The 26,042-nt window shown below is 45.7% G+C and overlaps 1 protein-coding gene across 1 annotated transcript; it reads left to right on the forward strand.

Moving 5' to 3' along the window:
• Positions 1-9,974: 9,974 nt before the first annotated feature.
• Positions 9,975-25,726, forward strand: SENP2 (SUMO specific peptidase 2). Its single transcript, XM_061354424.1, has 17 exons — positions 9,975-10,149; positions 12,345-12,400; positions 12,957-13,090; positions 13,972-14,044; positions 15,138-15,216; positions 15,731-15,875; positions 16,779-16,882; positions 17,669-17,766; positions 18,977-19,034; positions 19,511-19,574; positions 20,378-20,524; positions 21,413-21,544; positions 21,711-21,914; positions 22,021-22,100; positions 23,578-23,662; positions 24,351-24,446; positions 25,008-25,726. Exons 1-17 carry the CDS (start codon positions 10,043-10,045, stop codon positions 25,068-25,070), a joined length of 1,725 nt encoding a protein of 574 aa, XP_061210408.1. The 5' UTR covers positions 9,975-10,042; the 3' UTR covers positions 25,071-25,726.
• Positions 25,727-26,042: the final 316 nt, after the last annotated feature.

The following is a 26,042-nucleotide window of genomic DNA, read 5'->3' on the forward strand; positions in this document are numbered from 1 at the left end:
CAGGGCTTGTTCATCCACTGTGCTGGGGGACAAGGAGGAAGCCATCAGGGACCAAATCCTTTTCCCCCCTTTCAACACCAAGGAGCTCATCTTTGAGGCGACACTGAGAACCCCCAAGCCCGAAGCAGAGAAACACAAGCCCCATCTCGGCCCTCAGTGCCCAAGGCTGCTGGTGCAGAGCCCAGAGCTGTGGCTGCCTGCGAGGCCCCGAGGCAGCAGATGGCTGGAGGGGAGGCAGTGGTGGCCAACAGGCAGGTGCAGGGAAAATTGCTAATTAGCTCCGGGACATTAAGCTCCCATTCTTTTGCGAGGAAACTCACAGCTTCTTATCAGCACAGACCCAGAGGCAGGTCTGGGGGGGGGGCATAGGCGGTGATCTTCATCCTAGCTTCCTTGCTTCTGCTGCTGAATACAGCTTCATCCTACTGTGGGATCACCCCCAGGCCACCCCAATCTCCCCAAAAGCCGTGAGATGTGGTAGCAGACAAGGTGCAGCTCTCTCCCTCTGTGTTTTCTTCCAAGAGACTGGGAAAAAAGAAAACAAAAATCCCCAACGTGTAGCAGGCAACACACTCAGAGGTGGGCGGGGAGGAGGGGTGGCATGCAGAGAAGGTGCAGGGGGAGAAGGATCAGAGCTTGGAGGAAAAGGTGCACCACGTTACAGACCCAGAGATGAAGGACGCAGCCCTGGCGTGGTCAATCTGGATTTGAGCTTAACAAGGCCTAAGAGCATCCCCACCCAGGCAGGTCATGAGCCTGTTCTTAGTGCGAGGGAGCTCATCAAACAACAAAAAAAGAAACAAGTTTCTCAGCGCAGTTTCACTAGTGACAAGGCAAATCACCCAGCTGGGGTTTCGGAGTCTGCAGTCTGAAATCTGCGCTGGCCCTGTGGGTATGGGGGAGACCTCAAAAACCCAGTGAGGATCTATCCCTTTGCAGGGAAGAGAGGAGGGCACAGCTCTTGTCCCTGTGTCCCCAAGCACACACTGAGTCTGGAAACACCAGCCCATGCCCAGCAGTGGGTGGATGCAGGTGGGTGGATGGATGGATGGATGGATGGACAGATGCACCACCCCAAGAAACCAATCCCAGCAGCAGCACAGCCCCTGTCTGTGGCTCTGCCCTGATCTTTCCCAGGGGAGCCAGCCCAACTCCCTCAGCTCATCCACTAGCCTATCTGTGCCTGCGTCATTCTGCTTCCCTTCTTATCTTAATACTGCTCTATTTTTGGCATCAGGAAACCCCTCCTGGGCTGATAACACCCCTTTGGAAAGTGATCTGAAGAGTTTCCTCTTTTACTTTCTAATGCTGAAGGTAAGAAAAGCCTGGACCTTTTCATTTTCCTCTTAGAACTGAAATAGCAGCTGGCATCCCCATGCTAGGCTGGACCCACAGGCAGCAGTGGTGACCCTTTGCTCAGGTGGGAGTGTATGGCGGAAAAGCGTGCAGTGGGACAGGGACTTGGCTTGGGCTGGATCCTTGGGAGTAGCGGGGAGCGCAGGTGCCAGTGTCCCAGGCTCCCCGGGTGACACACAGCTCCACAATGCAAATCCCTCCCACTGACCTCACCACAGAGCCTTATCAGTGAGGCGTTGGAGTGTGAGGAATGAGCCAAGAGAATATTCACAGCATGAGATCACCTCGGCTGTCGTCCTCAGCAGCTCACAAGATGCCTGGTCTGTGCTGAGCCTGGATAACCAGGGAGCTGGAGGCAGCTGGAGGTGCCTGTAATGGACAAGAGGTTGCAGTGCATCTCCCGGGATGATGTTTATGGTGGTAAAGGTGCACCACTGCTGAATTCTCTGGCCATTCCGCAGCGATTTTCCCTCTAAAGCTCCCTCCAGATACCTGCTTCTCTCCCAGGCTCCCAATTCCAAGTGCAACCAGGTGGAAAGGAGAGCTGGAGATCAACGAATCACACGAGTGCCTTTCCTGTATTGCTTCAAGGAGCAAGGTGCACAGTGGGAGGATGCTGCATCCCTGTGAGCAGGGAGCAAAAACAGTTCCTGGGCACTTCCTCTCCACCCAGCATTCCAGCCACGCATGCCAGTTCTGGAGACACCTCACAAGATGCCAGGCCTGATCTTCCCTGTCCTGGGTACTCTCCTGTTCTCCTGGGGCAGGGCAGGACTGCTTGTCCTAGCTGGGATGTTCCAAAACTGGCACCTTGGTAACCCAGGGGATATCCCCACTCTCCAGCAAGAGATTTTTGCTGCAGTTCTCCATAAATCAGACACACAAGGAGGTGATGCCATGGGTGCATACACAAAGTTCCTTCTGAGGAATTTGAGGAGGGGAACCACTGGGCTGCTGCTCATACATGGGATATCATGGATTCATGAGCACTGGTATCTTCTGCAGTGCTGCAGCTTCACCCTCCTGGCTGTCCCCACTCCTGGCTCAGGCTCCAGCAGCCACCCAGCAGCACCAAACCTAAGTCCTGGTGGCAGAGACAGCCCTGAGACTTGCCCAACCTTTGGGAAGCTGTCACCATGGAGCTGTGCATGGAGGCAGTAAGGCTGGATGCCTCTGTGTGCTGAACAGGCAGCACGAACAAACCCTATTGTAAGGGGAAGGTAGGAAATGTGAGGAACAATGTGCATACTTGTAACAAAGCCTTGCTGCCATCAAAAAGGGGCCAGTACCCTTCTTGTCCTCCTCCTCTTCTGTGCATTTTAACCCCCTTGAGTCATTTCCATTCCTGGATGTGAAATTGTCCTTTATTTCCCTGTTTCCTGACCTGCCGGTGGAGGGGCTTTGGTTTCAGTTGCTGACATCCGCCAAGAGATGCCAGTGAGAACAAAGGTTGAGCACTCGCTGCCAGAGCCCATCAGGAGTCACCAGCCCAGGGGACATGGATCTGCATTTCCATAGCAAAGCCTTTCACTGTAGTTTGACCACTTTGTTCTCATGTTTGAGGCATTTTCACTTTCTTGAGGAATGTGAATCCTTGGGTGTAATTTCCTGCCCATGGGAATGCAGGCAGAGAACCCCCCCCTCTATGGCTCCAGCATCACACGCAGAGGGGGCAGCTCCATCCCCTGCCCCAGCACTGGGTGGGAGGTGGGGTGACACAGTGCTAGCCAGGAAAGTGCCATGGGCAGCATCCCCTCACTGGCCATGCTTAAACACTTCTCTCTGCCAGGTTGACCTGACCTCCTTGTCCTTATTCCCTACTCATAGTCAAGCAGGAGGTCAGCACCCTAATTTGGATCCACCACTTGCAAAATGAGAGGGGTGGCACCCAGAGGGGCAGAGGGACACCAGCTGCCCTGCTCCCCATTGCTTCAGGAGCTGCTTGGGTATCGAAAGGAGGAGACAGATAGGAGTGCTTCTCAACAGAAAGAAATGTCAAGGGAGAGGCACTGGGACAAGGTACATAGCAGGACAGAGAGGGTGAGGGATGGCCCAGAGGTCAGTTCTTAGCATGCATCACACCAAGAAGGGGAAGAAGGAGGTCAGTGGCATTTCCGTCACCTTGTGGTCCTCCAGGATAGTGGCTGTCCCTTGGAAAGAGGCCTCCAAGGATCCCTGGGGGGAGGGAGAACCCATGCACACATAGACATGGAGGTCTGAAAAATACACATTTCCTGCAGACCATGATAAAAAGGGTGGTAAGGAGACATGAAGATGTTGAGCAGTGTGGGGTCCAGTATCGATTCCTATAGATTCCCACTTGTGACAGGCTGCCATCTAGTCTGTGTCTTAACAGCTTGTCCAGGAGAAGACTGTGGGTGCTGAAATCCATCAGGATTTCAGGATGACGGTAGGAAAAGCCTCAGTAAGAAATGACACCACCTTGACTGTCTGAGAAGGAGGCAGAGGTCTCCTCCAGCCTCCAGCACTTCCCCAGGTAAGGACCCTGACGCCACACTTGCTGCTGCCCCCTTATTCTTGTGCAAGCAACTTCCCAGCTACTGTGTTAATAAACTAGACAATCAGATGTGGCCAGAAGCCACACAGCATGGGACAGACTGGCTCTGTGTCACTACTGGGTTCAGTGCCAGCTGTATCTGAACACCTGAGCCATGCCTGAGAGTTGTGTTGTGGTGAAAACACAAGCAGTGTACCAGACATGAACATGACACCTTAACAGCACTGAACATCCCCTGGCATGATGAGGGTACCAACAAGGCAGTCCTGGTCTTCTCAGCAGTCTCCCCTTTTACGATGTCCTGGGCCCGTCTCCTGGTGAAACCATCTGTGCACAGGGTAAACTTCACCCTTCCGGAGCCCAGCCCAAGGTGGGAAGGTGAGGTTGGCCACTGAGCAAAGGCCTTCAAGCAGAGCTGCATGGTTTAGCTGTGTGCTTGATGATACAATAGAAAATGCCTCTGAAGTCCCAACCCTCTGGAGCATTTCCTTAGCTTGCTGGAATTTCCGTTTAGTTCTTCCTCTCCCAGGCTCTTACCGAAAACTGGTGTCACCACATGTGTCTCCTCAGCAGGCTCTGGAGACTGGCCAGCTCCCTTGGTCCCCCTCCCAGGTCTCTCACCAATGTGCCGGGCATTTGCAAGGAGCATGCTCCCTGCGGGTGTCAGCTTTGGCTTGCCCCTTGATTAATCACCAAAGGCAACTCTGCCAATCAAGGAGAGATTTACAAGGCAGGCAGGAAGCTCTTGTTTTTACAGGAGTGCCTCAAACACGCGCACACAGTAGGAAAAGCAAACATTCCAGGCATACCAAGGGATCCATGGGATAAAAATTCCTCAAGCAGCACAGATTAAGATACTTGGCGGCACATGGAAACACTAAAACCTGGACTCAAGGATTTAATTGTCTTATTGAGCTCTGAGTGCTGCGTGGAACAACCTGAGCTATATGGGAACAGCCACCCCAGGAGGGCAGGGAGAGGGTCAGCGACAGTGCCCTCCATACAATATGGGTCAGGGCTGGCCCCCACCCCTCTCCCAGCTCCATATGGTCGCCAGAGCCTTCTTGGCAGACTTTAATGTGAGTTCTCCCTTGCAAATGCTCAACCTTGCTCCTTAGCAAAGCAGGCAGGGGTCATTCTGCATCAATGCAACACTGAATCCAAGCCCATCGGAGCAGAGAGAACCTCTGTTCTGGCTCCGACTGCCAAGACCCCTGGCCTGAGAGCAGCAGTCATTATGCTGGGTCGATGCCCATTACCTCCCATCCTACCCTAAAGCCCTCTGAAGTGAATAGAAATGCCCCCATCCTCTCTAGTCCTAAATGCTAGCCCAGGAGATGCAGCAATGCCTCTGCAACTGCTTGCCTGAGATACTCTTCAAGGATCATCAGGGTTGAATGGGAAGACAAACATGCAGGCTAGAGCTGGTCCAGTCTCACCAGTGGGTACAGCTGCTTCTACAGAATAACCTGTGTCCTGGGCTGCTGGACCAGGTCACTCCTTGGCTACTCCCCTGGTGTCACTGTTTAACAGACACAGCAATATTTTTCATTTATGGGTTTTCAAGGGACTGTGAGAAAGGCAGGAGGGAAATTTTGTCCTTCCATATTATGTGCTTCCCTGTGCTTTCTCTGGTGTTCTTTTGAGCTTCTTTTTTTTTCCAATTTGAAACAATTTTTTTCAAGGGAATCCACTCTCTGGCTGTATTTCCCATTTCGTCAAGTCATCTGTGCAATCAGTTCACAACCATCTGGTTAGTCTGTGGGATAATCTGGAGTCTACATCAGGCTCTGAATCTCTAGGTGAAGAAGAGGAAGGAGCCCTGCAGGGCACAAAGACAAGAAGGCCCAGAAATACTCTCCCCTCTGAAAGGATCAGTTGCCACACAAAGGCTCCTTTTTCACCTTTTCTGCAAACCACCCCACAAAAAGTGGAATTTGACCTCACCTAGTTACACATGCCTTCTCTATCTCTGCTCCAAGTTCAGCTGCTAGTGGCAGGAAGCCCCAGCTCCCACTCACAGATGGATGGTGTCTAGAAGAGTGGTGGAGGGGACTGATAAGGAAATAAGTCATCTGCTGAAAGTGAGAGTTAAGGGAAGCACTTGCTTGAGATCATTGAATCATAGGATGGTTTGGGTCAGAAGAGACCTTTAAAAACCATTTAGTCCGCTCCACCTCAAAATGGGCAGGGACACCTTCCACCAGACCAGCTTGCTCCAAACCCCGTCCAAAGTGACTTGGACATTGCCAGGGATGGGGCAGCCACAGCTTCTCTGAGCAACCTGTGCCAGCTCCTCACCACCCTCATTGTAAATAGTTTTTTCCTTTTATCTGACGTAAATCCACCCTCTTTAAAACTGTTGTCCTTGTCCTGTGACTAACAGGCCCTTGTAAAAAGTCCCTCTCCAGATTTCTTGTAAGCCCCCTTTATATATCGAAAGGCCACAATAAGGTCTCCTGAGCCTTCTGTTCTCCAGGCTGAATAGCATCAACCCTCCCAGCCTTTCTTCACAGAAGAGGTGGTTCCAGCCCTTGGACCATTTTCATGCCCTCCTCTAGACCTGCACTAACAGGTCCATGTCTTTCTTGTGCTGGGGGGCCCAGAGCTGAAGGCAGTAATTATCCTAGAATAAAATCCTCATTTACACACTCAAGAAGTCACCTGCCGTGCCCTAAGAAGGTGCAGACTGTCCTGAGCATTTATCCCAAATTGCAGCCCATGCTCAGGCATGAGTGGGGCTGCCCCAAAAGCTTGCACCAGCTCCCCTCCTGCAGCCCAAGCTTTCACAGAGGTCTCACAGCTGTGAGGATGCTCCATGGGATCCAGATGTGGGAGCATGGCTTGAATTTTGAGAGTTTGCATCGCCGTACATCATATCATTACTGCAAGCAGTTTCCTTATGGTCCTCCTCCCTTTCCTGCCCCTGTTCATCACCAGCAGATGCCCAGGAGACCTTTTGACAGCTAGCTCACAGCTGGGACATGAAAACATCCTTCAGAAACTGGTTTTGTCCCAGTGAATAGGACTGGCTATAACGCTCTGCATTTCTTCTGTGATCACATGCATCACTGCCTGCAACCTTCCATCTAACACTCAAATTTAACCCTGCTTCTACGTCAGTTTTCTCAGCATCCTCCTCCTCCCAGGAGCCTGCCAGCATCTTCCCTTTCTGGGGCTTCTGCGAACCCTCCACAGCTTCTAGCTTGGCAATTTACATCTAAAAAGTTCAGCATCTGCTTAAAAAGAAAAAGCTGTCTGTGTTTAGGAAGCTTAACATGGCATGGTATGGACGTGAGTCATCACCACCAGTGCTTCAGTCTTTGCCACGGTTGTTTAATTTGCCCTACACCACAGCAGAATGAGGCAATTCAGATTGCTGCATCACAGTGGCACTTGGCCCACTAGTACTACTAAGAAGAGGTAAATTAAGTCACACCATGCAGCCAAGGAGCCATCCTGAGGGAGATGGCCACTGCACACACCAGGGACTGGAAACAGGCACTTGCATGATATACACCCCACTGGCTACAATGCACCCTAAACACAGGCTCAATGGGTTGGAGAGCTCAGTGGGTTGGAGAAAGATGTGCTTAAAGCTATTCCCATCCCGAGCAGGGATAATACACAGTGAAGCCGTGAACTTAACATTCAGCTATGTAAATTACAGGGAATGAAAAATGCAACCAAGGTGAACCAGTATTATAAATGCACATTAACTACTGGCACTGCATTAGAACGCGTAAGCTTGCTGAACCGGGGCAGTGGAAAACACCAAGTTTCAGCCTCAGAGCTAACTGGGGCAAAATATCAGCTCTTTGTTCCAAGCGCTTCTGCTGCCCTATGTGATCCCACTTTGATAGAGTGACTGTAAAAAATGGGCTGAGTGGCTGAATGCACACGAGTCATAAGGCAGCTATGTTGACAAATTGAATCATACTTAGTGGGATGATACCCAAGGCAAAAAATTGCCAAGATTAGCGAGCGAGGGCTGTGACAGCATCAGCAAAGGCACTCTGCTGAGACTTGGAACATGGGTTTGGGCTCTAAACCCACACACCAAGGCCCTCCTTGGAGGCAGCAGGTGAAAGCATGGGCAGTGGAGGATTCATAGGGTGCATTTAAATGACAGATCAAGGATCTTATGCTTTATATACCTAAAAGTAGATGTATACCTAAAATTACCAACCACTCCTCTAGCCCCTAAATTAATTATTCAGTGGAATTACTTTGTTATCCCACTAATTCAAAATATGCTGCTTCAGCACCCATGTACGTGAACTACATTGCTTTCACACTGAAGCTACTCTAAAGGCAGAGGCTTTGGGTGGTGTGCAATTAACCATCCCAGATTCTGAAATTAGCTGCATTCTCTATTGCTTGGGGATGGGACATATGCATCCATGTGTGTTTAAATGCCCGGTAACAGGATTCTGGTTTACATGCACCAAATGTCATCATTTTGAGTCATTACACATCAATGTACTGAGCAAGAAGCTCAAAGGCATAGTAAAGAATTAAGTCATGAAGTTAACCCTCTGCTGCAAAAAATACAGGGATTGAGAAATGTAACTAGTGTAAAACTGCACTGTAAAGCCATGCCAGGAGTTAGGACATACAGTCTCTCACACATCCAGCTGCTGTTCTGTTTGCTTTTAGAATAAAAACTTTTTTTTTTTTTTTTGCCATGTATGTAAAAGGAGAAAGAGAAAAAAAAAAAAAAAAAAGCAACTACAAGAAGAAACATGTCTCAGTATGGAGGCATGCGGCTGCCGTGCCCTCTGCAGGGCAGCTGTCACATAGCACTTCTGAGGCCGGGAGTCAGGCACCTTCTTTCGCCAAACCCGTGAAGCATTAAGTGGGGTACTAATTAAGTTCCTAAACTAACGAGAAAGGTCGTTTTAATTAATCCAGACACCACCATCACTTAAACACCCCGCAGGCATGAAAAAGTAGTGGACCTCCTGCAACAAAGGCTGCCCCAGAATGTCATTGCTACCCCAAGTGCTTTGTTCCACAGCTTCCTTCTTTGCCACCTTCAGAGTTCTCTGGAAAACCTGCGCCAGTGTCTCACCACCTTCATAGTGAAGGATTTTTTCCTAATACTTCATCTAAATCTCCCCTCTGTCAGCTTAAAGCCATTCTCTCTTGTCCTGTCACGGTAAAAAGTCCCTCTCCAGTTTTCTTATTGTCCCCTTTAGGTGGACTTTTTCACTCCTCATGTGGAAAAGTCTCTCCAGGGCACTCCTGCAGCTTCCCCTGCTGACTGGCCACCCCAGATGATTGGGAAGCTCAGTGTTAAAAAGCCCTTTCCACGGTAGGACAGGATGGAGTACCGCTTTAAGACACGCCCACGGTTGCCAGGAGACAGTTCCAAACAAACGGCCGAGCGGGGCCAGCCGGCAGGCTTCCCGGGCTGGGTAGCCTTGTCGCAGCTGGTATCACAGCAACAGGACGCGGAGCGCAACCGCTCGCCTTCAGTTCGTGCTTCGACCATGGCCCAGGAGGTCGGGTCGAAGCGAGAGGCCGAGAAGCAGGCCCCGTGGCAGGAGCTGCAACAAACCGGGCCCTGGTAAACTGGGATTGGTATATTTTAAACACATGCGGGGACAGGAAGCAGGAAAGGGCGGGCAGAGGCCCGCTACCACTGATCTGTTGCCTGCCGTTGTCCCTCAGGACGCGGAAAGGCTTCTTCGTCCCGTGTGGGACGAGAGCGGCTTGTCCCCGAGGGTAGACGGGCCTGTTCCCGCCCGCAGCGCCAGGGAGGGCGCCGCAGCTCCCCGCACCCAGCCCAAGCTCCCTCAACAGCAAGCTCCAAGCCAGCTCCCCGTACTCGGGCTTAAATCCCCCGCCCTGGCGGAGGAGGGCCCGAAGGGCTGGACCCTGAGGGCGGGTAGGGGCGGGCCAGCTTTGGAGGAGGTGGAGAGAAAGCCCGGGAAGGGAGAGCCGTTAACGCCCCGTCAGGCAAGGGGGGCGGGCAACGCGCATGCGCCACCGCACTAGTTCCCCATTCCCCCCTCCTTTCTGGGTGGGGTGGGCGGTTCCTTGACTGACGGTGGCGGAAGCCAATGGGAGGGCGCACCTCCGCATCGCGCCGGGGGGGGGCCGGCTGAGCCGAGCGTCGAGGGCCCCGGCGCACTTCCGCCGCGGGCGGGCTGGCTGCGGCCTATGTACCAATGGCTGCTGGGGGTCCTCGGCACCCTCTTCGCCGCCGCCGCCCGCCGCCCCGAGCCGTCCCCCGCCCCGCCGCCGCTGCGCAAGAGGCCGCCCCCCAGGTCAGCGAGCCGCCCGAGGGCCTCGCCCCGTCACACAGCCCCCTTCACCCCACCGCGGCCTGCCTCCCGGGTGGGGCCTGCGAGAATCCCCAGCTGCTGGCTGAGGTGTTGGAACCGGGGGGCGGAAGGGGCGGTGGTCGCTGTGTTACATCTCGGGTGCCGTGCGGAGTCTCGCTCTGGGGTTCCCCCCGCTTCGGCTGCCCGCCCCTGGGCTGGGCTAGGCCCCTCTGCCCGCCCAGATTCCCCCTCCTGGGCGGTGGGGCTCGGGATGGGCTCCCGTGAGGTCCTCGCCATCCATGGCCCTTTCCCTCTGTGGCACAGGAGCGGGTGAAGCGGAGTCGCTGAGACTGAGGCTGGCCCGGCTTTGGGCCGTGTCTCACGCTTCTGTCGGGTAGTCCTGTGCCCACGGTCACAGTTGGATGCTGAGATGATTCAGATACTCCCAATAAGTCCGTTGGCAATGCCCCTCCTTGCCCCCCTCCTTCACCCCAGCCCCATTTGCTTCCCATCTACACAGTGGGGGTTTGAAGAGAAGGCAAGGGATGGAGGTTTGGAGGTGTGTTGGGCGAGCAGAGTATAGGGATATACTGGATGGAGGAAAATCGTGGCATGGGGATGTGGTATGTATGTGCAGTGGGAGAAAGGGGGAATGCCTTTCCAGGCATCAGACATTGCTGGTGCTCCAGAGCTCCCAGCGATGGATGGCTCAACCACCTCCCCATGCCTGTCACTCCTATCCAAGGAGAGAGAATATAGGATTTACATGCCATGTTTTGGGGAGCATGGTTGCTTAGTGTCACATTCAAGAGTGAATGGGAATTGTGAATGTCTTCTGGAAAGAACCACTTGTTGCACAAGTAGTTTGTTTTCAGCTGCTGTGCAGAACATAATCTCAAACTGAAGAATGTGCCTTTGTAGACACTGACAGCTGTCGTGTTATGGTCTGAGTAGGAGACCCAGTTTTGCTAAGAGATCACTGGAATTGATGAGCAAAACAGGATGAAGTTTGAATGAAACTGTATTCGTTTGCTTCAGAAACGGACCTGCTGAAAATAAGTTTTCAAACTGTGCTCAATGAGATGTGCTGTGAAAGGGCAAAGATGTTCCTAGGTCGCATGTTGTGAGTCTCAAGAAAATCTAAACCACAGGCGCGTAATTTCTGCCCACTTGAGGTTTTACCTTTTAATTCTTGCTAGAAATTGAGCAGGATGATACAAGTACTTTGCTTTCTTCAGTTTTACCTCATTGGAAATAAATACACATGTATATTACTGTGTTGGAAATATCCAATATGCTGAGTAAGAATGCATTTTTATAGAATAAATTTGCATTTAACTGCTACACCACATTATTTTCTGCCTGACTTTAATAGCATGGTAATAGCAGATATCCTTTTATTGTGTAAAAGGTACATTTAAGGGTATTGGCTACTTTGTACTCCTAATACCAATGGAAAGTAGTCCAGAAGCCGTGATACCAGCAGGGCTGGGGGGGCATAACAGTTTAAAAGAAAGAGCAAAGAATTCTTCAAAGAATCCTTGCTGTCTGTCGTGGTATTTCATAAAAAGGAAACAACCTTTGTGTTCTGTTCCCAAAGTAAAAAGACTTTTTCTTTGTATCAACTGATCTAATATTTGGGCTTACTCTGTTTATAACAAAGGGTGCAGCTAAGAGTTATTCCAAGAACTAATTCATGAGCACTGAGTTAACAGTAAGTGATTTAAGTGGGTTTATGCATGAGTTGATTTCCCACCTTTTATTTCTTGTCCTACTTGTACACTTCCTTGTAACTCAGTGTAGTGACTTACAAACTCAGATGCGGTAGTAATCTCTGGTATGCTTCTTTCCTTGAGGAAAGAGTAAAACTTTACGTATTAAGGTATTTTTTTGGTGATAGGAACAGGTGTAAAACATTAGGAAGCATTAACAGAATGAGAAAAAGAGGCTTAATACGCTTTAGTGGAATAAGTAGCTCTATTTGAGTGGTCCATTGACTGGGAGAGGTGGAGGAGCATTGCTGAGAGCTGCTCAGCAGTGATAGTTGGATATGTCTGTTTGAGATGATGCTGGGGCACTTGGAAGAGGAAACCTTTGGGATATGAACACTGATGTTGGAAGTTTGGACTCTGGGAAGGGAAGTCAGCCCTTTAGAAGCTGTGGTTGCAAAACACTTGTTCTGTGTGTTCTTTCCTCAGCATTTGGCCATCTGTGGAAGATCTTGACGAGATTGCAGTAAAAAAGCCAAAATCAGGTATTGCACGGAAGTATTTAATATGCCTAATTTTTCACAAGTTTCATGTATCTTAGGAAACTCTGGCTTTTGTACTTCTGCACTGTTACTGAAACTGTGGCTTTTCAAGCCATTCATTCCTTGTGGCCATCTGTGTAACCAGCGGCTTGAGCATGTATCACAGGGCCTGGGTTTCTAGACCTCAGTGACTAGCTTATCTCAACTAGACAAGAGTGACAGGTAATAAACTGCAAGAGTACATGCACGTGCGGAGGGGATGAGGAGGATAAATCACATACTCTACTGCTTCTCTACAAACAAGGAATGTTCCCAAAAGCAGGGTGTTTTAGCAGATCCAGCTGGCAGATTCATAGATTAGTTTTTGAGCTTCAGCTCTAAAGGACTGCTCAGTGAGCCCACTAAGATAAAAATCACCAACTGCTGTTGGCTGAAGAGTCGGTAACTTCAAATGGGTTGCACTGCTTTAGGTGGGATTAAGGAAGTGGGCTTTAATGCAAATAGAAATCCTAATTCCCTTCTAAATCATGTTGTTATGGGGCCTGTCTTTGTTTTTCAGATTATGCCATCTCTGAGTATACAGAGAAGGTTGAAGATGATTCTACTGAGGTGAAATTGCCAGCCAAGGAAACAAGTGGATGCCAGAAAGTTCCAGTCAGAAATGCTGCTCCAATTAAAAAGTCTGCAGAGGAGGTGAGCAAGGATTTTGGAAAGTAGGTAGAATCTGCTCAGGATGAAAGAGGAAGCATCTCTCCCTAGTGCATCTTGAAGTGAGGCCTGCTCTGAGCCTCTACAGCAGTAGGTAGTTCATTGCCATTTAGAGCAGGCAGCTCTTGTATGCTGGGTTTGCCTTACTCAAGTTGGCTTACTCTGCTCTAGCACTAATAGCTGAGGAAGGAGCTAGATGTTTGGTGTCTATCAGTTTCTTTACAACTGTTCAAGTTTATTGTTTTAGTAAAACAATAAACATATTGGTTTTATGTGTTTGTGAACTGTTAGTCTCTTTCTCAGGCTTGTACTTAAAGAGTCAAAATACATTATGGTACAAGAAAACCTGCATACTTCCTCTGCATAAACCTTTTTCTGCTATCCACCATTTCAGGAGAGGATTCCTGTAGCACTTTGGCTCTGTGAAAATTGAGTCATGAACTGCCTGACTCCCTAGTTTTGATTCAAAGTTATAGTCTTATTTTTCTTGTTCCACACAGGTAAGAGGATAAGAAACTGTCATGCTCTATTTGTTCCTGAGATAGTCATTAACTCCTGTTTGTAGAAAATACATTTTTCAATGGCTAAACTGTCACACTTTGGAAAGTTTAGGAGCTGACTGAGGAAAACTCATTGAGCGATAAGCTCATATTGTCTTAATCACTTGCACGTATGAGAGCCTGTTCAGTTGGAAATTGAAATGTGCTTCTCAGAGATCCTGCAAAGATTTGCATTTTGCTGCAGTTTGAACCAGCAAGCCATGGTCCCCAAGTCATAATAGAGCTGACTATATTTCAGGAAGTTTATATTTGTTTGGGTTCACATTCAGGTTATATTCACATTGGTACTTTTTGGTTTTATTTAAGACTTGGTCCACTTCTGACACTCCAGCTGAAGGACAAATAGGTTCTACACCAGAAACAGAAATGCTGCAGATTGGTAAGACTGACCTCAACTTACTAACTTGCTTCTTTTTTCCCTACCCCTTAGGCTTGCATATAGATTACTGAAGGTACAATATCTATGTAGCATCTAAGAATACTTGAGTGTGAACTCTGTTTCTTCTCTGCATACTGACATTGCTTCTGGATTGGAGTCAGGTGTTGTCATCTCAGTACAAGAACTGCCTTGGATGCAGTCCTTCTGATATGTCCACTGTTACCTTGCCAGAAGTAAATAGTTTTAAATGCGTATTTTAAGTAGTAGATCCTGATAGCCCTGTTTTATTTCAGGTTTAGGCTGACACTTCCTGTAGTTGCCAATATGGAAATCTGAAAATATCCTAAAGTAACTGTCCTAGGTTCAGTTGCCACAGTTATTTTTCTGCTTAGTAGACTGGTGCAGTGCCATGTTTTCGGCTTTAGCCTGAGAACAATACTGTTAACATGCCGGTGTTCTAGTTGTTGCTGAGAAATGCTTACCCCAGTCAGGGACTTTTGAGTCAGCCTCTGCTACTGAGGAGGGCCACAAGAAGCTGGGAGGAAACAGAGACAGGACACCTGACCTGAACTAGCCAAAGTGGTATTCCATACCACAGCACGTCATGCCCAGTGTCTAAACTGGGGTGATTCACCCAGAAGGCCCAGATTTCTGGCCGGGTCAGGCTGGGTGTCAGTCGGCAGGTGGTGAGCAATTGTATTGTGCATCACTTGTGTTTATTGCTTGTTTTCCCTTTCATTTTTAGTTTTATATTCTCTTCCCATGTTATTTCCCTTATTATTAGTGGTAGCAGTAGTTTTGTGTTATACTTTACTTATTGGATTGCTCTTATCTCAACCCATGTGGTTTACATTCTCTTCCTCATCCCACCGGGAGCAAGGGGAGAGAGAAGAAGAAGGGAGTGAGCAAACGGCTGCATGGTTCTGAGTTACCTGCTGGGCTTAAATCATGACAGTAACATAACACAAATAATATTATGATGTAAGGGAGAAAATCAAGATAATTTATATTTGGTAAAGCTCTTTACAGTAAACTCATAAAATGCTTCAGTTTCCTTCTATAATTATTGATGGCTTATGCTCTTCTCTCATAGATAAAATGCCTTGTGAAACCAATACTTGCTTGAATAAGAAAGCACTATCCTTTTCTTACAAGACAGTTCCACCTCTCAGGTATAAATCCTTCCATTTTCTTTGACTGCTTCTCTGAACAGTTTGCCCTCTTTCACTTTCATTCTGCTGCCTAGCATTTGTATTCATGTCCACAAAGCTACACTTCTGGTGCCAGTGCAATAGCTTTTAGAAAAGCTGTGGGTTGGATGGTATGAGTAACATGCCTGCATGGTTCTTCAGTCTTTGGTATTAACTCATGACTTGGACTGCTGTGGACATAACATGTGCCTCTGAGTGCAGTTATGATGTGCAAATCAAACAACAGTGTATATTGAAGGCAGTTGTTCTGATTTTCAGTTTTCTGTGTACTTTCCTATTAGCCAATTGAGGACATCAGGTCTTCATCTGAAAGTTATAAACGTTTCATGTCTGTCTCCATCATCAGTGTACATGCTTTACAAAATAATTGGTGGTGGAGCTTGAATGGAGAGGTATTTGAATACTCACATGTTTACTCACTCAACATATTTGGATACTCACTTGATACTGTTTCTTTTCCCATTGGCGTTTTTAGCACAAGCAGGAATGGGGAAGGTCACATAAAACCTGCTCCAGAGGGCATTTTAACACTGAGGCCACCCATTAAGGAGTGCACTGTGCCAGAATCCAGGACATCAGAAGTCAGCAAAATGGGGAGATTGCTGTGTACTGCTGAAGAGGTATGTGGGGTGAGGAAGGTGTCTCTTGAAACAACTTAGCAGTTCTACAAAACTGTAAGCTGTGGAGTAGCAGTTTGTAACAGTGTGGTGGGGGTGGTTAATGAAGCTGAAAGACTGCTTCTGGAAAATCAACATATAACATTTTATTTGCCTTCATGTGCATCAAGACTTGGAACAGAGCCGTGCTTTGTTGCCAAAAGACTGAATTTTTTAAACCATTTTCATGGAAATAGTGTACAGGGGTGGGGAGGAGGGCTCCAGGCAGTTTGGCTTGTAAGTGGAGCTTTACCGCCTTGTCACTAAGTGTATGTGTGTTGCAGAGTTGTGTCACTATTTTGTCCTTAACCTAGCCCAACTGTGATCTTTACATAGCAGGTTTAAAAGGATAAGGTAGGCAAAAAGCTGTTGAAAGGAAGGATTATTTGTATTATCTGAGAGGTCTTTCCCTGTCATTTCCTTTCAATATCTGAGGCAAATTAAAAGTTCCTGATAAACCTTGCTTACATGGAGAAGATTTTCCAGTGGAGTACTGAAGGATCAGGCCATGGCAAGCTGTGGAGTGTGCTTAAGATACTCTGGGGACTCATAGCATCCAATCACTGTGTATATTGACAGGAATGCATATTAGCCTGAACTATTATGCAAGAGGTGCAGACCACAGCTGAAGAGGCCCCCATTTGAGGAAACAGTTGCAGAAGGAATTTTGGGGTTTATAGTGGGACACAAGTTCCTAGATCAGGGCTAACACAAAGCAAAGATGTGGAAATTCCTCATAAAGTAAACTTGAATAATATACCAGTATTTTGGGAACAGCTTGTGCAGTCTGCACTATCTCCAGATTACAAACATTTGCTTCGTATGCAGGGTTCTAATCTGCTTGTTTTTTCCACCCCGTTCTGCTAGGATGTTCAGCGAGGAGAAAAGGAGAAATACAAACAGCTCTTGGAACTGGTTAAGGAAAAATATCGTGGAAGCTTCCCGGATCCACAGGCAACAAGCTTCCACAAGTAATTATCAAGAAATAACTATTAAGGTTTTGGTGGTAACTTTGTACCGGTTGTACATGGAAGGAGAGGGGGATTATTCTTTCTCAGGGCTCTGGACAGTGTCCTAGGACAGGTGTTGAGCCAAACTAATTTTTAGAACAGTCCCCCCTGCTTCAGCTCCTTGCAGTGAAGCATGAATATTCTCGGAGTGTATATTCATGTGGAGATTCATGTGTTTGTGTGAATGTGTTTCATTGTCTTCTCTCTACATTCAGAAAGGTACTCTCTAGTTCTAGGGATGGCAGTGTAACTTGTATAAAAATCCACAGCACTGCTTACTCTGTAGCACTGGTTATTCTGTATCTTCCTTTTGTTTGTGATAGATAATTTTTTTTTTCCCTTGGTCAGGAATCCTATTTTATCTGAGAATGTGAAAGTGAAGGTAAACATAGGGCATGCCAGAATTCTCTGTTCCTTTCCACCTCCCCCAGTCCTTCTCACACAAATTATCCTAAGTTTTCTCTTTGCAGTACACTAAACTTCTGAATGTAAACTGCCTCTTCATGGAAATGCCTTTTACATTTTGTCATGTAACCAGTGCAGAAGAGGTGTTTATATTAAGGGACTAAGCAGCCTAATTTTACTTTACATATTTCTACTGCTTTAACTGTGGCTTTCAACTCTAATGTAGACAGTTATGTACAAATAAACAGGGTCCTTTCTAGTGAATTGAGATGCACTGATAAAAAAATACCATCTATATAAAAGTTGTGACTTTCCTCTGGTGTTTTTTGTGCTCCATCAAAGTATTCAAGCCTACTCCAAGGAACCAGTGATGACTGAGAGTCGTCTGGAAGAACAGAAATACAGAGGAGATGGCTATCCATGTAGGACACTAATGACCAGTGAGTATCCCCATGTTTCATGTCTGTTAGAGTTTGTAGGTAGACTTCACATCAAAATGGGGCATTTCCTTAAGTCTCAAAGGTATAGGTTTTATTAAAAAGATTTGTATGTCATTATTCTGTGCCTATTCATAAGAAAATCTAAATCAGCCAGTGTGTATAGCTTATGTCAGCTCTTAGAATGAAATGAGCTGTTTCAAAGAAGAAAGAGGAGAGAGAGGGAAAGAGGGAGGTAATTTCTCTCCCAAACCATAGCTAGTTATTGGCTCAAATGGATTTGTAAATTTTTGTTGAGGTGAAAAAGTTGGGTTAAAATTGTATTTGAGAGACATTACTGTACCAGTGATGTTCATAGCTGCTGACATAACTGTGCTCTACAGAGAACAACATAGTACCTGGCTGTTTGTACTAGGGGAGGGTGATATGTTACTGTGCACCCTTACATGACTTACTTAACTTAGAGTTGCAGTTACGTGTTACTTTTTAATTCCTTTTTAATGCTTATACGTGACTATTTCTGTGCTGGCTGAGCTTTGAAACCAAGTAAGCTAACCGCACAGTACCACTGTTCGTATCAAGTTATCTTTTGTAGACCATCCTTAGTGAGTTGAAGATACGTAACTACTAAAGGTGACTTTGGTTGTCTTCTGCAGAGTGAGGTAGTTAAAACTGGTTTGCTGACAAGCTAGTTTCTTGTATACCAGCAATGTGTTCTAGCTTGTGTTCATGTGTATACATTTACTACTGCCCCAGGCATTTCCCCCCCTTCATTACTTCAACAATTTTTATCAATACTTCTTTTTACATATCTGTGACCTTATTGTGCAGTCATGTGCATTTTGCAGCTATTTCTGAGCAGGTGTTAAAATCTGGGGAAAGCTTGTTTTGTTGTGGAGAGCGACAATATTATTTTGAGCCAGGAGGAGCATCTGGATTTGCAAAAAATCACTTGTTTAGTCAAGTGTGCAATCTAGGATTTAAACCTGCCCTGCTTCAGCTGCCATACACTTGCACATGATAGTAAAAATTCAAACTATTTGCCAGAGTTTGAACTTCCTAACCATACAGCCATCATTAAAAGATTTGTGGTTTGGTTTTTTTGGGTTTTTTTCTTTTTTTTTGTATTATCCCCCAGAAACCAAGAGCTGTGTATGTCTGATGGTAATTGAAAGTTGACTTCTTGTTTTCATATTGCTGCTTTTCTGTGCAGGTATCAAACGTGCAGATGTTTGCAACTCCCAGTGGTCTCAGAGAAATGATATGATCAGGTAAATTATTTTTTAATCATGGCTTTTGTTTCTTTTGGCTTTTGTGCATTTCTTTTTCAGCCTCCAGAAGATGACAAACCATATTTATTGCTGTATTTGGATGCAAGTGTAATTGCAGAATAACACCTACTGTGCAGTATTTATCACTGGTAGATCACAAAGCACTTGGTAAAGGAAGTGCTGATTGCTTCCCTTAGTTTTCCAAATAGTGAAAATGATAGAAACAAAAGGATCTTGCACATGTAGGTGGAAGAAAGTTTGCAAAGCTCGCAGTTCTTCATGCTGTCCGAGTCTTACTGCTACAAAGGAATGGTTTTGGAAGCTGAGACAATGTCACATATTTATATGTGCCACTGGGGCTCTAGGCATAATCAGCCTTGAAAAAGCATTTCTGGTCCAGAAGGTGAATTCTTGAGCATTACATGGGACACTATGGATATATAGCTCATTTCTCTCTCTTTCTCCTGTTCTTACAGGTACTACACACCAGCAGAAAACTCTCATGAACAGGGAAGACCAATGAAAAAAATCATTGGAAGGGTAAGCTTGTGTTATTAGTTATTTTTATTAGGAAAATATAGGTATTTGTAGTGAGAAATGTTTTCACTCTTCGTTTACATATCTTGTTGAGTAAGTTGTGTATTTGTCCCTGTTGTTTTTCCCATGGAAAGCGGGAGCATTATTTGATGAGTAGTGCTATCACAAAGGGTTTCCCACTGCTGTTGATTTTGTTTGTGGATTATTAAAAACATACTACACTGTGCTACTTTTATTCTTTCCCTTTAATCTTCCCCTTCAAAATCTTTAGTGCACAAACTTAGTTGATCTGCAAAGCTGGACTGTGGTCTCTTTAGTCTTAGACTTATAGAACCACAGGCTGGTTTGGGGTGGAAGGGGACCTTAAAGCTCATCCAGTTCCAGGCAGGAACACCTTTCATGAGACCAGATTGCTCCAAGCCCCACCCAACCTGGCCTTGATCTTGTCTTCTTTTGTGAGATAGGAAGTACATCTCTTTGACTTTCATCTCTGATCAGGATAGAGATCAAAAGTAAAATTTTAATCTTAGGAATCAGATCAATCTCAATCTCAAATTACTACCTATGTGTGAAGGCTTTGCTGGGGTTCCTAATGCTAGTTCAAACCAAACCACCTTTCTGCCTCTCTTGCCTTTGTTTAAGTTTTAAATGCAGGACTACATAGGTGCACAGTTGGAATGCAGTCATCAATAAAATGTTACTTTGAAGTTGGCTGGTTGCATGTGTGTACAAAAACCATTCCAGCTTTATATATGAACAAGATAATCTGTGTTTGCTTGTTACCCTATTGTCTTTTTGTCTAACAGAACTGGTATGAAGCTGAATACTCAGAAGAGGTGTTATTCCAATTACATCTGGCACCTGTTCTGTCCAGAAAGCCATCTGCCGTTCATGTGGGAGAAGACAAACTCCCAAGCTCAGAAAAAACAGAACACTTTTCTCTTCTCACAGAGGTACTGTAGCTGACTGTGTGTTAGATAAAACGGCTGTGAAACAGCAGCAAAGAGCTCCATTTATTGTAGGTGGTTTTTAAGGCTTCTTGAAATCCTAAGAACTTGCATTTAACCTGCTACTGAGTGTCTGCAGCTGTGACTTTACAGTACAAGGTTAAGCAATAAAGCTGGTTTTAAGCATTTCATATGCTCCGCACAGTTCAGTTATGCTAACCTATGGGTTTGTGGGGCTTCTGCTACCAGTTTAACAACAGTCTTTCAGAGCAGTGCTAACTGGATTCATACGGTTACATTGTTTCTGCCCCTTAACCTGTCCTACCTTGGTGATAAAACCTGAAAAATAAGCTTCTGCTGACCCACGGTGTTGCATTGCTTGTGGGGGACCTGAGCATCTTGGGTATGCCTTTGGGGTCTTGCAGAGTCATATTGCACCCTGGGCATTGTTGCAGTGCATGTAACAGTGATCACGGGAGCTAACATAGTTGAGCTATTCATCAGAGAATAGGAGTTGAGGTTCCCCTGTTTGTATAAATTTTGACTGCTTTTATTCTTTGGAGTTGCAGTGATGCTGTCCTAAAGCACAGGTGTTTGCTGTATTTCTGTTCACTTTTCAGCTGCTTTAGTGTGTTTGCTCCTCTATGTGTTTATATCAGCTTACTCTCTGAAAGCAAATAGAAGCAAAGCTATGTTCTGAAGTTCAAAGTTAGGATGCTGAAACAAACAAACAAAAGTCTTGTTTCTAACTTAACAAAAAAAAAACCTGGCAAAGGCAGTTGTCTGTCACCTGGGCTTAATTTATAGGCCTTGTTTCAGCTGAAAGCTGCACACAGGTCAGCATACTCAAAACTCTGACTTACAAGTCTTTCCTCAATTAATTGTTCATTTCAGGCTATGGAGAGAGAGATTGCTGCAGCACTTGGCAAAGGAGAACCAGATGAAATCATAAGCAGTGCCTTCAAACTAAGGGTAACTCGTGAGGACATCCACACACTAAGTAATCTTCGTTGGCTAAATGATGAGGTAAAACTAGCTGCAGCATAGTCATATTGTAATTCAGCATTGATTTAAAAATACCCCATAATTGTGTATAGATGTCATCAAGGGTTCCTTGATGATCCACCTCACTGCAGAGCCTAGAAATATCTGTCAGTAGTGTCTTACTTTACATCTCATCTTTGTGGTGCAGGTCATTAATTTCTACATGAGTCTTCTGGTGGAAAGAAGTAAAAAGGAAGGCTATCCAGCAGTCCATGCTTTTAGCACTTTCTTTTATCCCAAACTAATTTCTGGGGGCTACAGAGCAGTAAGAAGATGGACCAGAGGTGTGGATCTCTTCAAACAGGACCTTATTTTAGTGCCCATTCACTTGAGGGTGCACTGGGCACTAGTGGTGAGTCAGACTAGCTTTTTATTTAGAGCTGGGGAAAAAAAACAACTGAAAAGTCGTTTAGGTTTTGTTGTGTGTGCTTTTTCTAACAATCACCTTATAATAACAGGTCATAGATGTCAGAAAGAAGACCATCAAATACTTTGACTCAACGTCACAAAGAGGGGACAAGATTTGTGGAACTTTGTTGTAAGTAACTGCTCGGTCAATGCTTTTATGTTGTGAATTATGAAGTGTTTGGATTTTGTCCACATTGTCACTTTTCTTGTAAACATGAAACAGAAACCTCGGATTCACTTCCTGCGAGTTGTGTGACACTGGCTACTTAGCTAGTCTCACATTTCCACCCCAGGGTATTGGATGCCTGGATTCTGCCACCTTCTTACTACATGCCCAGACAGAGCATCACTGTCAAATAAGTGATAGCCCCATGGCAAACATGTATTGACTTTGTTATTAATCAATAAATCTGGGCTATTGATAAGAGGAAAGAGTTTCAGGAGAGAGTTTTGAAATATCAAACTGACTGTCAAAGGATTACAGTCTTCCAAGAGCTTTTTAACTCCCCCTTCTTTAAGAACTTTCAAATTGGGGGTCAGTAATGTTGGTGTCCTAAAGTATGTACTATTTGTCATCAGCTACACATACTTCAACTCTTTATTGCTTAGTTCTTTTATCCTTTTCTTACACTGAGACCTCTTTTACTTGCCATTCATAATGTTCACGCTTGTTCAGTTTAGTGAGCTATGCAGTATGCTCCTCCTCAATTTGTCTATACCTCTTCTATTCTGTTCAGGGTTCTAAACAAAGCCACCATATTTCTCTACAGCTTACACAAGCAGGATACCCTTATGTCCTTACAGTGTTTTAGTCATATTACTGACATTCTCATTCAAGACAGATGTCCTGAAACAAGCTTTTCCAGATGTATCAGCTGGCACGGCATAGATCTCAAATGTAATAGGTACAGTTTCACATGCTGTGCAAGCCAGCGTCCTTAGGTATCTTTGCCACTGATGCAGAAGTAGTAAAAAACCCTTAATCCAACAGTTTCGTAGAGCACAAGAGCAGGAGAGCAGCCGTACAGAGAAACCAAGTGTTGTGTTAGTCCAGTGCTCTCTTGAATAGGTAACAGCAGATGCCTGGGGAAGGGTGTAAGAACAGGTCTTCATAGAACAATTTTTTTCCTCAAGAGTATTCTTCCAGCAGCTAGTGGCCTGGGAAATTCCTCATCCAAAGGTATTAGCCCAAAAGCTTTTGTGTTTGTTCGTGCAGAGGTGCAGCCAGTGTGTGGGATTAAGGCATGCAGTGGAATTAGGCATTATGGTTCCTTTTTGGTTCCCTTTCTCCTCTGATAACATGTGATTTGGGGTCTTCTGATGCCAGATCTTAGCAATGAGTTTACACTTTTGTGGAAGTCTCTGTGGCTTCATTCCTGACCAGTTGGTCTAATTCCTGATCATTAGCTTACAGCCTCTCACTGTGTGTATCTAAATATAAGAGCTGGATTTTTCCTCCAAGTGCCTTAAATCAGCTGCTGTGAGGATCCTCTGATATTTTACTATCCTGCTGTTCAACTTCCTGTGATCCTTCAGCAGCTGTTTTTTTTGTTGTTGTTGTCCTGAATTACAGATGTGAAGAGTGATTTTTGTTTTGTTTTAAACAGCCAATACCTGCAAGAAGAAAGCCAGGAAAAAAGAAATCTGGAGCTGACGTTCTCAGAATGGACACTTCACAGCATGGAGTCACATGTATGTGAGCACTACTTGGATTTGAAATGTGAACTGTAACTCGTCACAAAGTTTTGGGTATCTTCTAGTAAGTCCAGGCCTCTAGAGAATGGCCATAAGCATCTCATGTTCTTGTGGTAACACATCAGGCTGCTAGTGGGCCAGAAAACTATGGTGGGGTGAAATCTTTAAGCAGTGCTAGGTTGCTTCAAGCCCTGTCCAACCTGTCCTTGAACACTGACAGGGATGGGGCAGCCGCAGGTTCTCTGGGCAACCTGTGCCAGTGTCTCAGCACCCTCACTTCTTCATAAGATCTAACCTAAATCTCCCCTCTTTGAGCATAAAGCCATTCCTCCTTGTACTGTCACTACATGCCCTTGTAAAAGACCCTCTCCAAAAAGCAGTATCTAACGACTTGGTTTAAGAAACACGACACTATGCAAACCTCAAAAACCTGGCAGAGAGGAAGGCTGCTATCCCTTACTAGCCTGCCAAGAATTTAGATTAACATCCCTGTAAAGGAAGCAGAGGGGAGGGATGATGTGCAGTTAATTGGGTCTATACTTTGTGTTCAGGAGTAGTAAATGGGTTATGCGAGTAGGTTCTGGTTAGTGTATTGTTGGTATGAATAATGTGTGCTACTTCCAAATGGCTTTTTTTTTTTTTTTAAGATAGAGAAATATTCTCCATCTTCTTTGCATTCATTTAGGAAATCCCTCAGCAACTGAATGGAAGTGACTGTGGGGTTTTTATGTGCAAATTCGCAGATTATATCTCCAGAGACAAACCCATCACGTTTACCCAGGTGAGCTCCAGACTTTCACACAGGTACAGGGGTCAGGGAAGTTACACAGCAGCTCTTAATTGTGTCTGGGGCAGGGGCTGAGGTTTTGTACCTTCCTCTGGTTTTGGTGTGTAGTTGCTGGGCTTGGAACTTCAGAGTGGCCTCAGGAGGGCAGAGCTGTATTCTCCATGCTTAACATCTGGTATCTGCTTCCTAGCTGGATCAGTGAGATCCCTGTTGTGCAAGCTACTGTAGGCAGTGGGTTTGTGATACCTGGCCTTTGTATCTTTCGGAGAAATGGGCGTTACCTTTTGACCAGTTAAGACACTGGTTATTTTCCACCCTGGTGGTCTTTTACTAAAGTGCTTGACTAAAGTATGGTCAAGTAGATCTGGTTTTACTGTGCTGTCATGTCACCCTCTTAGGAGCTGTGTGGGTGAAACCCATATTGTACCCAAATGGCAAATGTTGACAATTCTTAAAAAGAACTTCATATTAAAGAATTAAGTGGGTGTTTATGCATATTTTCTGCCTCTTTCTACTCTGACTTCGTATTTAATGGATTATTTTTTTTCTTTTCAGAATGACATGCCTTACTTCCGCAAGAAGATGGTGTGGGAAATAATCCATCAGCAGCTGCTGTGAGACATGCACTGTTAGAATAACACTGTGATCACCTTGGGGTGACTAACTCTCAGTTACTTTATTAAATTCTAATTTGATAAAGACAGCAGGCACACAGTTTTTCCTCTTTAAGCTATGAAGTAGCGGTTAAACCCACCCCCCCACACACTCAATTTTGGAGACACTAACTCTCTTTGGAAGTGCAAGCCAGAAAGATTGCTGTGACCTTGCCAAGGGAACGGTTGCGAGCAAATGCTGTGAACCTCTGTCACTGAGATGGATGCTTGTACCTCAGAGCACACGTGGCCACATTATGAACATATGGAACTCTGTGGTGGTGGTAACAACTGTGTTAGCTGAACTTTATCTTCCCAAGGACAATGCGCTACTGTTTCTTCAAAGAGAGTTTTCTTCTGTTTCTGGAATATCTATGATCTACTTGACTCCTAAAACTGGATTTGTGACGACCATAGAAAGAATTTACCACGTTTTGATTTGTAACAAATCCATAGTGAAGCCCCTGTAGTTGGGGTTATTTTGTTTTGTGGGGGGGGTTTGGTTGTGTTTTGGGGTTTTTTCCCTGTCTCCAGGGAGTTCTCTAATGTGAAAAGAGAAGTATTTATTTCTTTTTATTAAAATAAGGCTCTTATATAAGTAACATATTTATTGGAATGAAACTCTACCTGGCAATGGAGTGATCTTTATTTTTTTTTAACTGAAGAAGATTTTGATGTATCAATGCGGGGTTTAGCTCATGTACAGTCTGGGAGGAGCAGACCAGCAAGGATGAGTATCGCAGCACAAAAGCCTCTAAGTGATTGTCACAAAATCCTGATGGGACAATCAGGATATGTTGTTTAGCAGCAAGATGAGCAAGCACATCCTAATAATACCGAAGTCGGAGACTCTGTCTGTGGTAATTCAGGAGACTTCTCAGTATGACTACCAAAGCCTTAGTGGACATGGGCTGTCCAGTGCTGGAATGTGTTTAAA

This window comes from Neopsephotus bourkii, unplaced genomic scaffold, assembly GCF_033783945.1.
Source record: "Neopsephotus bourkii isolate Nb327-2 ecotype Australia unplaced genomic scaffold, CSIRO-AGI_Nbou_v1 NB_739, whole genome shotgun sequence".
In the NCBI taxonomy this organism is placed as follows: domain Eukaryota; kingdom Metazoa; phylum Chordata; class Aves; order Psittaciformes; family Psittacidae; genus Neopsephotus; species Neopsephotus bourkii.

What these genes read in the sequence shown, in the direction of transcription:
- SENP2 (XM_061354424.1), top strand. Translation starts at nt 10,043, where the DNA reads ATGTACCAATGGCTGCTGGGGGTCCTCGGCACCCTCTTCGCCGCCGCC. An exon ending in AGTAAAAAAGCCAAAATCAG is followed by an intron (nt 12,401 to 12,956) that starts GTATTGCACGGA and finishes TTTGTTTTTCAG; the next exon opens with ATTATGCCATCTCTGAGTAT. An exon ending in ATGTAGGACACTAATGACCA is followed by an intron (nt 17,767 to 18,976) that starts GTGAGTATCCCC and finishes TTTTCTGTGCAG; the next exon opens with GTATCAAACGTGCAGATGTT.